This window comes from Sardina pilchardus, chromosome 16, assembly GCF_963854185.1.
Source record: "Sardina pilchardus chromosome 16, fSarPil1.1, whole genome shotgun sequence".
NCBI lineage: Eukaryota > Metazoa > Chordata > Actinopteri > Clupeiformes > Clupeidae > Sardina > Sardina pilchardus.
In genome coordinates, this window is record NC_085009.1 from 6812256 (window position 1) to 6829051 (window position 16796).

General features: G+C 44.8%; 1 protein-coding gene across 2 annotated transcripts in view; it reads left to right on the plus strand.

Moving 5' to 3' along the window:
* Positions 1-904: 904 nt before the first annotated feature.
* Positions 905-16796, plus strand: part of ghra (growth hormone receptor a) — a 29543-nt gene continuing 13651 nt past the window's right edge. The window contains exons 1-2 of one of the 2 annotated variants that reach the window (XM_062516969.1): positions 905-1204; positions 8228-8362. In XM_062516969.1, the coding sequence (XP_062372953.1) occupies positions 8248-8362 (115 nt within the window). In that variant the 5' untranslated portion in view covers positions 905-1204; positions 8228-8247. Of the gene's footprint in view, positions 1205-3614; positions 3638-8227; positions 8363-16796 lie in introns of those variants that run through there. The other variant, XM_062516970.1, reaches the window with a different exon arrangement.

Sequence of the window (16796 nt, forward strand, 5' to 3'; positions counted from 1 at the left end):
TGGGCCGAGAGTCAGAAACCAACGTGAGATATGAATGATTTTGTTCTTTGTCTTCAGTCATCAGTGAGTCTCTTTAAAACCATCCAAATGCTATGATCAATGAATCATGAATTAAAATATTCAATTCTTTGTTTGAAATATTTATTGAAATAGTTATTCCTCCAGTCCCTCACCAAAATCTACATTAGAGCATTGCTCCAAGTCATTCAGTGAGGGGGGATTTGTGATGTGAGTCAGATATCTTTATTGTTTACTCATTCCTGGAAATGTTAAAGTATCTCACTTTAAATGATAAAGAGAAGAGCTATTTAAACTATAACGTAGATGTTTCATAGATGTCATAGATGGCACAGGCCTATAAGTCACTGTTGCTGTTGTAGTGTGCATGGCATCTTTTTCGTTGTGCGGCTCTTTTAAGTGGTGTGGATTTTTTGGGTCTTCATGCTGGACTGGTTGGCCACCCCTTGTATGCCAACCACAACCATTTTGCCCATGAGAACCAACTCACAAAAGGCAAAGCTATACAACAACAACAACAACAACAACAACAATCCTTACAACAATATAGCTTTCGCATCATCCGATGCTTGGGCCCTAATCATAATAATTATTATAATTAATTAATTATTATTATTATTATTATTATTATTATTATTATTACGACATTTATGATGATGATGATGATGCATGATTATTATTATTATTATTATTATTATTATTATTATATTCTTTACAGAAACAATACGGCTTTCGCACCATTTGGTGCTCGGGTCGGGCCCTAATGAAAACCACATTTTAAGTTTGGCAGGAGTGTCAACACATTTTTGGAAAAGATTTGCGGATTGCTATCAGTGGAGGGCGCTGCCACGTTGAATCATATGCAGTGAGAGTAGTGAACTCCTATACACGCACAGAGACAATCTGAAAATCTAGCGGTCTAGCGTCTTCGAAGTCCATAGTAGTAAACAGTTGTATGCTAGGCGAAGTTGTTTTTTAACACTCACCTTCTGTTGTTAAGGCAAGGTATAGACGGCGATGTTTCGGTGAGCATCTGTTAGTGTTGATTCTGCTGCATTTTGCGTTTTAAAACAGGGATCTTCGAGGACTGAACAGGCAACACAGTCCGTGTGTTGAGTCCGAGTCCAGTGACAGATGTAGAAACTGTGACAAAGTGATTACTTCGTAGCTGATATCTCTGCGAAAGGTGAGTGTGGCATAAATTGTTGGATGCGGTGTAAATGCTTACTATTTTATCGGTAGTGTTAAAGAGGTGCAGATCTGCTTTTGCTCCGTGGCACTGCGCTGAAGAATTAGATTTGCGTACCCCCATTTTCAACCATTTTGGAATATTGAGGGGGCTCAAGGTTTGTTTGACTACGAAATATAGTTGTAATATCTATATGTTAATTCATAGCCTATAGTTTCAATACATAGGCTATTTGTAGTCCCTCGTTCTTTTCCTGTAGAAAACCCTGCAGACTATGTTAATCTCTTATTGTAATATTTTTGTTGAACTTTTCTATGTGAAAACAAAGTTTTCAGTTCACATTGGCATTAACTAGCGCTAGCCGTGTAGATCATATTCTGGTCTAGACTAGTTTTCAGTGTTGGTAATATGAGGTAGCCTATGGCAAAATAATTAAATCTCAGCATGTAGCAGCCTAGCCTATACTTCAAGACTTTTAATCGTATGTTATCATCTAAGGTCCTCCACCCAACATGCATGACGCTTGTGCAATTTCAGTGTCAGGAATGAGCCAACTGGGAATAGCAGTGATGGTCTGGTACTCTGAAACAGTTTAGCAATAGTAGAGATTGAGTACTGGGGTGACTTAATATGCATTCCATTTTGAACTTTGCTATTCCATTACATTTGAAAGAAGAGAAATATTTCAAGTCAATGCTGGAAGAATGCTGTTATTGTTATTTGGTTATTATGATTGTTAGTGGCCATCACTACTTAAGGTATTTGACACATTGTTGAGAAAACATGTCACATGTGGCCCTACATGTGTAAGAAGCTATCAGATTCTTAGAATGTGAGAAATAACCTTGAAATAACCTACACGCATGCATGTTATCGGCTTGTACCCATATGTCATCTCTGTGTTATAAAAGGTAAATAATCATCTGACGAAAAAGATTCTCCGCTCTTTGATACTGTGACATTTTCCATGGAGAGTAGAGGTGGCGGATAAGAAGAGCAGTTCAATCTCTCTCTCTCTCTCTTTTTTTTTTACGGTATCTGTTTCCATTCACCTCCAAGTCTCCTCTCTTTTATCCCCCCTTTCACAGCATGTCACTCTTTTTCTCACTCTCTCCTTCTCTAAAGCACACACACACACACACACACACACACACACACACACACACACACACACACACACACCTAAGGAGGAGTTAGTCTTTGTGCTGCAGAAGCTTGTGGAAGTTTGGCCAGATCTTCTTTCTGCTTTCTGAGGGCCGTTTTGCTGAGCCGAGTTTTCCACTCTGCCAGTGAAATGCGAGCAGGAGAGGTGATCGGGGGCTGGGATAGTGTGCCTTCACAAAGCAATGAAGCTCACAGGATTCAGCAATCTCTCTCTCTCTCTCTCTCTCTCTCTCGCTCTCGCTCTCTCTCTCTTTCGCCGTCATTTTCCCTTCTGGCAAAATGTCTCAAGCAAGTTATTTTTGCCAGTGGCAGACCAGTCAAGTTAATCATGTTCTAATCTAACCCTTGAATCATATTCTATTGAAATAAGCTAATCATGCATCATTATCTTTAATTGTGGCCCTTTCCCCCCCCATTTACCTGTCATTGCATGGCTGACTGACTTGCTCTCTGCATGTCTGGCCAAAGCACCTTTAGTGTCTCTAGGACTATACAAGATCTGACATACAGCAACTAAGCTCTATAGCAACTTTCTCTTTTTTCAATACAACTGCTGCAGTTTATTGCTATTTAGTTTTTTTTAATGATTGATATTCCTCATACCTTGACAGTAGTCATATTCTGTCTTGTGTCTGATTGTCTCGCTCTGTGATTGAACTGCTGTCCACTCTCTTCTGCGTCCACTGCCCACTGCCCATGTCACAGCCCTCTGTGACTCACCTGCGGTCACTTCAGTTCTCGTTCCGTGTCAGTGCTGGACAGGACAGAACGGGACGAGGAGGCAGGACTGCCCAGAGATAGTGTAAAATTGTCAGCCAGGTGCGACCGTGAGGGTAGTGACAGTGGTGTAATTGACATGACGCCTCAGAGTCACCACGCATGGAAGGGGGGTGAAAGGCATGCATGCAGTGCTGTGTAACGCTGGCCTGGGCTGGCAGGCTCCATGCTGGCTGTGCTCGGTGCTGTTGGAGACCAAGGCTGCCTCCTCCTGGCACCCACCTCTGGGAAAGGGGATGGGTGCAGCTCCACGCTCCACACTCACGCTCACACACTCCCCCCAGTTCAGTTTCTGGCACCGGCCGCCACCCGAGCCAGCAGAAAGAAAGGTCCAGCCCATTCCTCCGAGGCCAGCAGAGGCTGATAGACTGCTCCAGGTGGATGATAGCTGTCTTGGTAACGCTGCCAGCAGTGGTTGCTGTTTCTGGAGGCGGCCAGAGTGGATAAAATGGCCGCCAGAACCTTATTCTTAGGTTGCTTGTGTGTTATGTAGGTACAATCGCTTAGGCTTATGTGTAAAAACTTGGCACGCAATTGCTTTTCGTAACAGTAGATGTAGACAGTAGATGTATTAGAGTGAAAAACATGCTGAAAAAGCTTATGTGAGTGACATGAGAGAAAGAGAGAAACTTTACAGTCATTTTGACGCCTTATAATTTTTCAAGCATATAACTGCCAAAACTGTTACGTCTAATACACCTATTTCTGCACAGCCTTTGTGTGCCAAGTCAGATTTTGTTTTTTCAAGGCACCTGTCGAGTCCTGTTTTTTGCGACTGTCATAAAAGTACCGTAATTTCCCGACTATTAGCCGCGGCTTGTACATTGATTTTGCTAAATTTCTTCAGCTATGAGGTTAATACACGGTGACAGTTAATATGGTATCAATATGGTTTCGTTTCTTTTAACTTGCATAAAAACAGTCCCGCGGCTTATACACAATGCGGCTTATATGAGGGAAATTACTGTATTCATGAAGGCAAGTTACGGAAATCGGCAGCAGTGGTATTGTTTGGAATTGGGGAGCGTGGAAGTAAGACATCTCAACGTGGTTTGTTTGAAACTTAAAGGGCTCTCTCTCTCTCTCTCTCTCTCTCTCTCTCTTTCTCTCTCTCTCTCTCTCTCTCTCTCTTTCTCTCTCTCTCTCTCTCTCTCTCTCTCTCTCTCTTTCCCATGTTCTCCCACTGTGGCAAACAGCACAACTGGGCAGAAAGAGCCTCTGTCCTTCCAGGGAGCGAAAGCGGGAAACCTTCAGTCGACCAATCAGAGGCTAGGGGAGTTTCCACACCCCCACCACCAGCCTCCAACCCCCCCCCCCCTTCCCCAAAAAATGAGGAGTTTAAACAAACATGCCCTGTGTGTGTGGATGTTTTAGCCATGCTGCTGCCCCCTTCTTTTGGCCTCTCTCTCTGGGGTGGACAGGGCTGAGGCTCTGAACAGCGTCAGCCTAATGCGACAGGAAGAGGGGGGAGGGAGGCGGCTGGCAGGGTTGCACCACCGTGGGACACCCCATTTCCAGATCCCGGCCTGATGACAAGAGCCAAATTGCCCTAATGAGAGGCCCTTGGTTGGAAAGGACTATGGAGCCTCCTCCTCCCTTTCTTTGAGCTTTTTTTTTTTCGTCGAGCAGTGTGAGACAAACAGTGAACAAAAAGGCGGAGTTACTTGTAAGGATAACTCCTCCAGCTGTGCAGTTTTTTTTCTCTCTGGTTGTTACCGCTCATTCAAAACTGCACAGGAAAGGACAACTGGGAGTTAAAGAGCTGGTAGTTGGCACAAAGTGAATCTCCCCCTCTGGTCATCAGACATGAAAGGAAAGGAGAGAGTGAAATTCAAGTTGCATTCATTCATTGATTATATCATTTATTCACTATAGCATCCATTCACTATTATGTCATTTATATGAGCAAGATGTTTAATCACTTAAAAAAAAACATGTTGTTTCAAGACTGACTTTGCTGAGAAATTACCTCTCTAATCTGATATCCCTTCACTACTTAGTTTCCCAATCTTTACACTTTGTACACAATTTGGTATTTACAAATAAAGTGCTTGCCAGGTCTATGTATTAAGGATAATAGCCTGTCCATTATGCTTGGTTTTGAACTTGGGCTTGGATCCAATACTTCGACTCGCTTAATTGATTATGCACTCAGCGTTATTCACTTTCAGAATGTCGCTGTAGCCCAAAGGATCAACACAGCCACTACAAGACCAGATTTAAGATTACTGCCCAGCAAACACCTTAACCAAAGAAAAGTTGATTATGCACATTCACTTATCTTAGTATATTGTGTTAAAAAACTCAATCTGGCTGGAAATGTCATTTTGACACAGAGCTCAACCTCACAGTATTCAGCACCATTCAATTAGGCCTTTGCATAACCACCTAGGTGTGAAGTCTCGCTGATAAAGTCATAGCATGGTAAGGAATGGCAGAGCATTCTGGAGAGGGTGCTGGCTGCTTGGTTGGCTAATGGAACGGGGTCAAGTGCGCCGTGAGGAGAACAGAGAGGGGATTAAGTGCTCTCACGTCTGGTTTGTGACAGCTGTTGAACCTGCTCACCCACACATATGATGGGGGAAACTGTAAGGCCTTATGCAGTAACCTATAGCTAGAGTTAGTGTAGGGTAGTATACTGTAGCAGAATAGAGCTAACATAGCAGAATAGCTAGAGTTAGTGTAGGGTAGTGAGCAGAATAGCAAGAGTTAGCGTAGTGTACAGTAGTTAGCATTATGTTAGAAAATGTACACACTCACAGCAGGATACATTTTGTGGTAGCTTTTTAAGGTTGGACCTATTGTTCCATAGATATAAGGGTGGAAACAAACACACACACACACACACACACACACACACACACACACACACACACACACACACACACACGTTATAGTAGCTTTGCAAAGATAAGATCTGCTTCAGATAAAACCTTAATTACCGCTTTAGGAACTATGCTGTGTTAACAGCTGTTTTTCAACCAAAATTGTGATGGTCATTTGTCAATCTGTCACAACCTGTTCATTACATTTATGCAGTGTCAGTCTTAGTGGTAGGGAAAACCAGAAAATGGTCCATTTTATGTTTGCCATCTGTATTCGGTTAGAGAATGTTGCTGTTTAGACTGCCAAGACAGTGTCAAGTTCGCCACTACAAGCAGTGCAAAGTGATTTTGGTTGTGACACGTTGAGACATTTTTAAGAGACCTTAAACAGATTCAGGTATTGAGTCAGAGGGCTCAGTCGATGGAGGGGCTCTGTAGGTTTGCCTTGTAGATTGTGCTGGATAGGAGGATACGGATATGGGATTGTGGAAGAGGACAAAGGATTTTGACGTTCAATTTACAGGGCCTGACATTGGTTGAACATTGAAGAGCTTTGGATCCTGAAAGCCATCAGAGAAGGACAATCACATCTCCATTTCAGTTTCAAAGTTTTAACATTCCCATTCTTTCCATGTCTCTATCATATAGAGCAGTACAAAGGGAACTCTAATTTAAACCTAAAGCTGTGCGTTCTCACAGTTTTTTTTTTATTGCGCACTTAAGCTTTGATCTCTGAATCCCTTTCTGTATAATGGCGCCTTTTTCAAAACCTGAAGTACAGCTCTTAGTAATGGTCGAGAATGTCTAAAGATAGACGGGATATATTTAGTGTTTGTCCTTGCTAGATATAGCGTAGGGCTTGTTTGGGGTCGCACGTTTTGTGGCGATGGACCGCCACCGTGATTCAGTGGCCCCATTGTTGCAGCTGGTGTTTGAGGGGCAGACAGGATGCATGCAAAGGGCACACGGACAGGTACGCTGGATCCATCCAAGCATCTGAAATATGGTCTATCCTTAGACCTGCAGCTCCAGGAGCGTATTTAAACACCAGTACCCTCTCAGTTAGCGCTCTCCGTGCTGTTTGTAGAACAAAGTACCACTTCAGTTCAAGCTAGAGGGACTGACATATTATTTTAATCAATTTTCATACACGGAAAGCTCTGTGTAGGCAATTTAGTTGGTTCATTTTTTAAAAAATGATTTATTGTGGGGGTTTAAATGCATTTGTTCGGATGGGACCGTGGAGAGACCGGAAATAGGAAATTAAGACCAGGAAATAGCAAAGACAAGACTTGAACTCAAGAAAGTGTTCTCCAAAAAAAGTGCTATTGCTTGTGCTTGTCAAGTATATGCATTTAACTATCACATGACAGCCTCGAAGGAATGTCCCAAGGGATATGTTGGTCTTTGTGACCTACATAAAGATAGACAAAATGTTCATATGGGCCCTCTTTTAAAAGTTTTGTGTTGGTACTAGCTGGCGAGTTTTCTTGGAAATAGGGGTTTTGAATTTCGGTTTTGAATGTCATAATATGTTATTGCTAGATATAATCACAACAATATGCTTGAAAAATATAAATGTATGGACGTGATCATATCCTTAATTATTCTTCAAATTATTATGACATAAGTTGTGACATTTCCATGCCTGCCAGGGTAGAATTGTAGGCAAAGAGTCTCTTGGTGTTAGTTGTGGACAGTCTTGTATAGGGTGTCACTGGGGTGTCACTCTGGACTGCTGAAAATAAATGGCAGTCACAGTTTGTGCACACAGATTAAGTTTTGGTGGGGGTGGGGGTGCGTGTGTGAAGAAGGGTATGTGTGTGTGTGTGTGTGTGTGTGTGTGCGTGTGCGTATGCATGTGTGTGTGTGTGTGTGAGTGTGCGTATGCATGTGTGTGTGTGTGTGTGTGTGTGTGTGTGTGCGTATGCATGTGTGTGTGTGTGTGTGAGTGTGTGTGTGTGTGTGTGTGTGTGTGTGTGTGTGTGTGAGTGTGTGTGAATGCATGTGTGTGTGTGTGTGTGAGTGTGTGTGAATGCCTGTGTGTGTGTGTGTGTGTGTGTGTGAGTGTGTGTGTGTGTGTGTGTGTGTGTGTGTGTGTGTGTGTGTTTTAGGGGTGGGGGCTCATGCATGTGCCCTCCAGAGGGGTTGGCGTTGGGTACACGCGCTCAGTATTTCACAGAGAAATGTCACGTCACGTGGGCCAGTCAGCATTCCCTCTCCCCCTAATGAATCCCGCTCCTGTGCTCCGCAGATCCGGGGAGGCCTGACGCCATGGACGCCCCCTCCGTGACGCTCCTCCTGCTGCTCGGCCTCGTCCGCCTCGGCCCCTCGGCGGAGGTGCCTCCTAGCTGGGGACGGGCGCTGAGCTCCGACTCCCTCACCGAAGGTACTGTGGCGTCTCCTCCGCACGGCTCTCTCTCCCGCCATATAGGCTGACAGACATACCACACGCGGCAGCCATATGTCTCAGTTCGTCACAGCCTCGCAAGAGCGTTGTCTATCCATAGACTTGCTCTACATTTCAGATGAATGTAGGCTACACGAAAGCAATGTCAAGCATTGAATGAGGCTGTTATTTCTATTGTAAACAACTGACACAGAATGTAAGACAATAAATAGTAATGTTGAACAATAAATAATGATATTGTAAACAAATACAATATCTTAGCTTCATAAGATAAGATTATACACACATTCATAAACACATATACGCACACTTATACATATGAGGCTAAACAGGAGATGAATAGTTGTTGTTGTTGTTGTTGTTGGTGTTGTTGCATGTTATTGAAGACGACCTCAAAAAATATATGTAAATACTTTTCCTAGAAAACAATAGTCCCACCACTATTGTTGAGTAATTGTGAGTAAAGTGAAAAGGTTAAATGCTATACGCGTATAGATTATCATCAGAGAGCAATACACATTCTGTCCTGAGAAATAACAGCAGAGGTAGAATAGGAATGTACTGTAAGTATATTTTCCGTGTACATACACTTTATATACATTACATTACAGATACATTATAAGCATATGTCTTATTGTACATTGGCCTTTTTCTGTTTACAACACTGTTGACACAGTGCAGATGTCACCATATTAGCATAATGAGGATGTCATAATTCTTAGGAAACCATGTTAATGGAAGTGTTGCAAAAGGAGTCAAAGGTAGCTCATAGGGCATTTAGTAGGAAGGTTAACTCACTATGCAAACTGACCCTGTTGCTTTTGTCTGGTCAAATAATGTCCCAATCAATAATAATATGAACGGTAAATAATTTGCTTACTGATAAAGCAAAGTCCGGGGCGAAGATCCAGTGGTTCATTCACATGAATGCTTCGTTGACAGCACACAAAGCAAACAGTTCTCTTTTCTTTTGAGGAAATTGTTGGAGTCTCACAGTGGAAACGATTTGTGTTTTTGGTTGTTTAGCACTACTGGGAATACCCATTAACCTTTGACCCATAATCACACAGAGCACATACAAAAGTCACCGATGACTCGGGAGCTATGGTGCTATCAGTCTTAAGTGAATGTGATAGACACGAAACCCTATTGACGCGAAACACGAAAGTAACGCGAAACCCTACATTCACATAAAATGCTGTAATCAGAGAAAAGCCATTTGCTATGTCCTTATGTTCAGAGAGAGAACTCATCAAACACATTCCATGGAGATTTAAGTGGACTTTAAAAGGGACGCTGTGATTGACAGCTCTCTACCAGACAGAGAGGAAAATGCAATATCATTGGTTATTTCAAATACATTTAGAATGGCGACATTTTTGTCAAAGTAGAGAGTTCATTTAGACAGCTACTTAGAGCACTTAGTGGTACTGTTAAGTGATTTGGCTTTATGGGTACTACGTGCAGTGGCTACAAATATATATATAGCCACTTCAAAGACACACACAAAACTTTCTCTATCCCATGCCGGAATGAAGGTGAAATTGTTTCCTGTATATAATTCAGGGCAAACATGTCATCTAGACTCATTGGCGTCTCCAGGTACTGAGACTGTCCCATTATCAAACGTAATGTAAGGTTGTTAAAGCCTCACTTGGCTGTGTAATAGAGGCCAGTGCGTGCCTTCTCGATGTGAGAACTGACCTAAGAGCAGCAAGCGTGAAACATCTGTACACAAAGAACAGCTGCTGATAAGTTGAGCAAACATGCTGGCTTTTTTTTTCACCACTTTCGCTCTCAGTACAACCCCCCCCCCTTTTTTTTGCACGCTGACATTTGCCCTGACCTCAAACATGTGGTCATTCTTAAATGTGTCGATGCATTTGAAACATTTCGCTCTTTTGTTACTTGAAGAGCTTTTTTGAAGAGAGGAAGAAGCCTTTTTCTCCTAAGGAAAAGCACACGGCTTTCACGGTTTATCTCGGAGAGCATTGTTTGTGTTTTAAATCCAGCGATCGTGGCAGGGACACTTAGCCATCTGCGCTCGGCCTCGTCCTCTCTAGCCCCTCGCTCTGGCGCACGTTTGGGGTGTCTTTCTCTGGGAGCGCCGTTGCTACACTCTCAGGCCCGTCTCTCTGTGCAGTAACAGGCGGAGCCCTTCAAAAAGCCCAAGCTGAGTTTATTTATGCTCTGCGGCCTCGGCGAAATTAGGGAGAGGCCGACATAGAGTCAGCCTGCGCCTGCGCCTCCGCACCCCACCCCCCCTCTGCTTTGCCCTCCATTCCCCACACAAGGCGGGAGGTGTATGTGTGTGTGTGTGTGTGTGCGTGTGTGTGTGTGGAGGGGGGTGTTCTTGCCTCCCAAGATCAGTTTAGAGGTCCAGGCTGCGTTATGTAAGTTGCGGCAGGCGGTGTTTGTTCAGTTGAGACGAACGACCCAGTTGAAATATCCAGATGGAGATGGGAGGGCCTCTTTCGATGGGGAGCACAAGTCACATTTAGTAATGCGAAATGTTGCGCTTGTTGACATATGTTTCTTTTGTAGCTAAATGCCACGCGGTGGTACTCTCCTCCGGACTTTACCAACAGCACGGACTGCGTGGTGTCTAGGACCACATTGCGTGTGATGAATGGTCTGACAAGCGAGAATTCCAGGCAAGGCCGCATCCTGAATCTCCGCAGACATGCTGGTAGTACAGGGGAGGCAAAAAAAGAAGGACTCGTGAACCACTTCTGATGCGTTTGTAAAGTCTGAATTGTCACGTGCCACCAAAGGAATTTGGCACTCGGGTGAACTCTCCCGTTTAAGCGCTCTTCCCTGAAAGCGATACACCCCAACAAAAAGGGAAGACGCCCGTGTGGCCTCGCCTCTCCTCTCCTCAGCCCGGTCCAGGCCTCGGAGGGGATCACCTGGGAATTAGCCCCACATTAGCACCGATCGAGCGCAACGCAAATAATACTGGAATAATGAAGGAATTACGCCAGATTATAACCATTAGGGCAGGCTCAGGAATGCGTGATCCACATGAATCTCACTTAATTCTCGTTGATGTCCATCTCGCCAGTCCAGCCCGTGGCACTTCAAAGGGGGTTTGGAGCGTAATGGGCTTATGTGAAATTGGGCGCAGTTTTCAGGCCGCCCCCTCGGGGCTAAGGAGGAGGGCGCTCTCTCTCTCTCTCTCTGCCCTCGCGGAGCCGCTGGTGCTATTGTGTGCCACGGCAGCCAAGACGACTGGCCTCACTGTGTCGCTCATTAGCAGTGGGCACTTGTGCTTTGGCTAATGACAAGCAGATGAACTGTCTTTAGTGGGGGTTGTCTACTGGGGGGTGGGGGGTGGGTGGGGGGCTCTCCTGCGAGTTTGGGCACAGTGGTTGCTGGGAGAGTGTGTATTAGCTCATAAGCGTGAGCCAACTTGGCCGGCTTGGTGTTTGGTTTCATTCTGTGTGTGCGTGTGTGTGTGTGTGCGTGTGTGTGTGTGTGTGTGTGTGTGTGTGTGTGTGTGTTTAAGTGTCTTGTGTATGTGTGTGTGTGTGTGTGTGTGTGTTGAAGTGTTTTGAGTATGAGTAGTACATGTTGTTCATTATCTATGTGACAACATCCCATTTATCTGTATGCATGTGTCCTCATGACTGTGTGTGTGGATGTGTGTGTATTTTTTGTCTCGTGTGTTTGTGTAGTTGTTTGTGTGTGTGTGAGTGTATGTGTGTGTAACTGTGCATGTTTGTGTGTTGAGTGTTTGAGTGTGTGGGTAATCTGGGTATATGTATGAGTGTGTGTGTGTGTGTGTGTGTGTGTGTGTGTGTGTGTGTGTGTGTGTGTGTGTGTGTGTGTGTGTGTGAAAGAATGTGTGTGTGTGTGTGTGTGTGTGTGTTTGAGTGTGTACGCTTGTTAGGCAGTTATTTTTAACACCTGTTTACATTCTGTTGAAAGTGTCTGGTCGGTGGTTGTGTAGCGCAGGAACAGCTCCACTGCTCCCAGTCCACACACACACACACACACACACACACACACACACACAGGCCCTCGCAGACTCCTTCACCACAATCCCACAGTTCTGTATTCGGCCTGTATCTGCCGGCCCCACTTCCCTCCCACTCAGACCAGATCTGCAAGCGGCGGCGGCGGGCCCAGTGTGGCCGAGCGGCAGCAACTGGACGGAGAGCGGGCGGGGGGGCTCTGACCCCCACCGGTCCAAATGTCAGTGAGGCGCGTTACCTGGCAGCCTGTCCTGGCGCCGGCTACGGGCGGGCACAGTGTCACGCTCCAAATACCTCGCGCCCGCGTGTCAACCGAGTGGAGAGAGAGGGGGGAGGGGGGAGGGGGGGGGGGGTGGGTGGCGCGTCGGAGCTCGGTGTCGCGCCAAGGGGTGCTGCGTTTTTTACCTGCCGCTGTCACCTGCCAACTTGTGCGTTCGACACCCCCCCCCCCCCCCCCCCCCCCACCAAAGTTCCTGAGAATTCAACGAGTGTTCCTGACCCAGTCACCCCTCATGCCTTTACCAATCCCCCCTGTGCTGTGCCTGGAAAGTGGATTCGCATGAACAACGACCCAGCCTATCAACTCCCGCCGTTCAGATCATTTTCATACCTCGTTGGTCACCGACCATGTTCACACAGCCATTCTGTAGTCCTCACTGGAGTCCTGCTCAAGACCTTTTACTCTATTTGACTTAGCGCTCGGAGTGGACAGTGTTGTTGAGTTGATTGAGAGCTGATTGAGTAACTTTATATGTGAGTGTCAGTGAGTGACCAATGCAGAGGCCTTCTTGCCGGAACATAAAATAGAGCCCGCCAAGAAATCTGGAACGGCTGTTGCACTCACTACAGGCTCAACATGTGTGTGTGTGTGTGTGTATGTGTGTGTGAGAGAGAGAGAGAGTGGAGGTTTGAGGTATTGTGCTGGCTTACTCACATAGTGCTCACTGGTCTATCTCACTACATTGTTTTGACCTGGCCCTGGGGCACGTGAGTTGTTTTTACAGAGGAATTATCAAACGGCGATCAAATAACTTGAGTGTAACACCTAACTTTTCTCTCTCTCTCTCTCTCTCTCTCTCTCTCTCTCTCTCTCTCTCTCTCTTCACAATGTTGTCTTGTCTTCACTGTTTCCCAAACTGCCTAAATCACCCTGGAGGAATAGTTTTGTGGTTGCATATCACTATTTAAAATCTGATTCAGAATCCAAATAGCTGAGAGGTTTCTATGAACTATTGGAGCAACAATACACTTGCACAAGTTCTAAGGCAAATGTTTTTGGCTTCTGTGAATATAACCCATTATACAACAGTTATGCTCGGTCAAACTATTAATTAATTTCTGGTTGGACATGAGACATTCCACAGTGAGGATATCCCAGGACATCCCTACTTAGACCCTCCAGTAATAGTCCACTGTGACCATCCCATTCATTGAAAACAATGGAGCAGTGATTTCATGGCATCACATTTGGTCATTATTGAGAAACGTTCATTAAGCATGTGACTTAACAAAAAGCCCAAAATGAATCGTTAGTAGAACCAGAGAGGGTCAAAGCGGTTAGTAATCAAGGGTCTTTGGTATTTTGGCAAAACATTCTCTACAACAATATTGCTGATTTCTACCGGTAAGTGTGGTGTGGGCTTTTGTTTTTGTTTCTTAAAGCAACACTAAAGCACTTTTCCTCTGATGCACGCACGCTATTTGTTTATCCACCATTTGTTTATCCACAGACAAGGTAGAGCATGTTGCATGTTTTTATGACAGTATGATGTATTGCGACATCAAAGCAATTCAAATTTGTGGTTTCCTCATTTCAACGAACCACAGGTACGCTACCCGATCTGGTAAAGTTACATAGTGCGGTTATAGCCGTTAGAGGGCCGCAAAGTCAATGCAGTAGTGTCGTTCACCCTGTTACGAGTTGATGAGCAGCTGAAATGATTTTGTAAACATTTTGTTAAGGTATGAAAAACTCTTTAGTGTTGCTTTAAACTGCCTATGCACGACTCCAGAGCTAAGTGTTGAGTGTGTATTTGAGTTGTGTATGCAAATCCAAATAGTACTATTTAAATGTTCTATTTAATTGTCCAGTTTTGCGATACTGAAAGAATATTGAATATAGGATTAGCTTAGTAGTAACATGCTTGTAACTAGCATCAAAGTGTCAAGATCGGGTTAGTGAAAAGAAAATCAAAGAGAGCAAGGCAGCAACACAACAAGCAAGAAGAGAAGGGTTAATGGAAATGGTCCAGAGAGTATTGTGTAACATGCTGTACTGTTGAAACAGGCCTATCGTTTCTTTTTTTTTGTGATATATAGGGAGTGAGTTTTTTTCTGTTTTATTGGCCCTTGGTCTGACATGCTTTGACAAACACTGTTCTCTACATTCAACACTGTAAACACATGTCTCTGGGGCATATATGAGCATTTCACATTATTAAAGTTATTATGTTCCATCTGCCTTGAGAAAAAGGAACAAAACATGCATTTGCATCCGAACAGCATGCACGCGGGCTGTGCCTTTCCGTCTCGCTCGCTCCCTTAGTGGAATTGGCGGGTTAATGAAAAAAGGCTGGACGTCTGAGCCGCGCGTCCCCGCAGGCGGACAGGCAGGCAGGCGTGGTTGTACACACTGTCCTGTCCAGCTGGGTAATGCGCTCCAAACACCCTCCGAGCAGCCTCCCACCAGTGGGGGTGACCACCACAGACCCGCTCACAGATCGCCTGATATCTCTTTTAACTGTAGCGCACTCACACACACACAGACACACTTAAAAAAAACACACAGCTCCTTTTCTGTTACCACTGTCCTTGGGCTATGCAGTATAGTGTTTGTTTTGGACTAAAAAAAAGCTTGCTGCTGAAATGGCGTCGGAGGGCTTTTTAAAAAGGTTTTAAAAAATGGCCGAGCCATGAAAATGAAGGCTTTTTAACTAGTTTGATACAGAGAGTGCCTTCCTGTTTTGGAGTGTACCGTAGATGTCTGTGGAGTCTTAATGACGAAAGCTCAAACTCAGTTTGTGAGTCTGGGTGAGCACTAGAGTTTGTGTGGCGTAATCATCAAGCAATGTGAGCACACCAAGTCCCCTGATGAACGACATCTCGGCGGAATTCTTGCCAGACCAGGCAGTGCTCTGCCATATCGCTGCAGTTTTTAAGAAATGAAACGGAAAAAAATATTACACAAGTTAAGAGGTTGGCTGGAGAAGGTCGAAGGGCTTGGAAGAGCCGTGCAGATCCATGCCGCAGTGAATGTGGACGCAGGCAGTAGGCCTAATCTAAAGTACCGTAGTCTTGAACAGTGGAGCTAGAATGTATATGAAGTAAGAGCCAATCAGTGAAAAACGTGTGTTGATTTAGCCTACACGTGTGTACGTTGGCGGGCATGTGTTTTAGTGGGAGTTGGGATGCTAATGTGATGGCAGAGATGCTGACATTTAGGTCTGTGTGAACAGGCCACTCGGTTGTCCCTGCATTGAAAGTCATTAGCTAATGAGCTGTAATGATGTTTACTCTGGCCTTTAAATGGCTCCGATCTGTTCAGCGGCAAGACAATTCGCCAGTGACAGTTTTCCACTAACCTGTTTTAATGGCCAGCGTTACTATACAAGGAGTGGGCTCGCCTTTACAAAGTCTGTCTCTTAACTAGCTCGTATTTGTGCAGCAAGACAAACACCCATGGGAGGAAGGGTGCCCACTCTCCAGAGAGAGCGAGACACTTTGAGTTTGTTTCGTCGGTGAAGATGCTTCAGCAATATAAATAATGCCTGAAACTCTTAAGATTTTAATAGATGCTTGCCCTTGAGAAAGAAATCTGTGCAGTCTGTGCAAGTAAACAACCCCAGATTAGTTCTCAGTTCATTCTCAGTTGACTTGAAACTAATGAGCTCAACTATAAAATACCAGAAAGTGCTAGACGGCTAAAGTCGTGCTTAGTTCTGGCTTAACTCGTGAATGTCCAGCTGCACTCTCGATAACCAAGCCCTCTCTTAAGCACGCTGACACAGCGGAGGACTTTAGACTGGACGGATCGCAGACTGTCCACTCAAATAATCACTTGTTAAAGTCAGCCGGTGTATTACGGATATACCCTGGCAAGGCGAAACCGCAGGTCCCTATTGATCCAATACATCAAGTGCCAGCGCACAAGGGCACTCATCACTATTCCTCCCTGCTGCCAAGCAACAGGATGATAAATGGGTCTCCCTCTCTCTCTCTCTCTCTCTCTCTCTCTCCACGGCAACTTGGACTGAACAGGAACAACACTTTGGACAGCTGAGCTCTTTCCCCTAGAACTTGTCCAACTGAGTCTGTGGGTTACGCTAAAAATAGTGTGTTCGTATTATGGGACTGCGTTTGTGTTTGTGATGTGCCCGGGCGCTCTTGACCGGCAGTGTCCTGAGCAGCGGTGGGGTTTTGGAGAAAGGAGCGTCCAC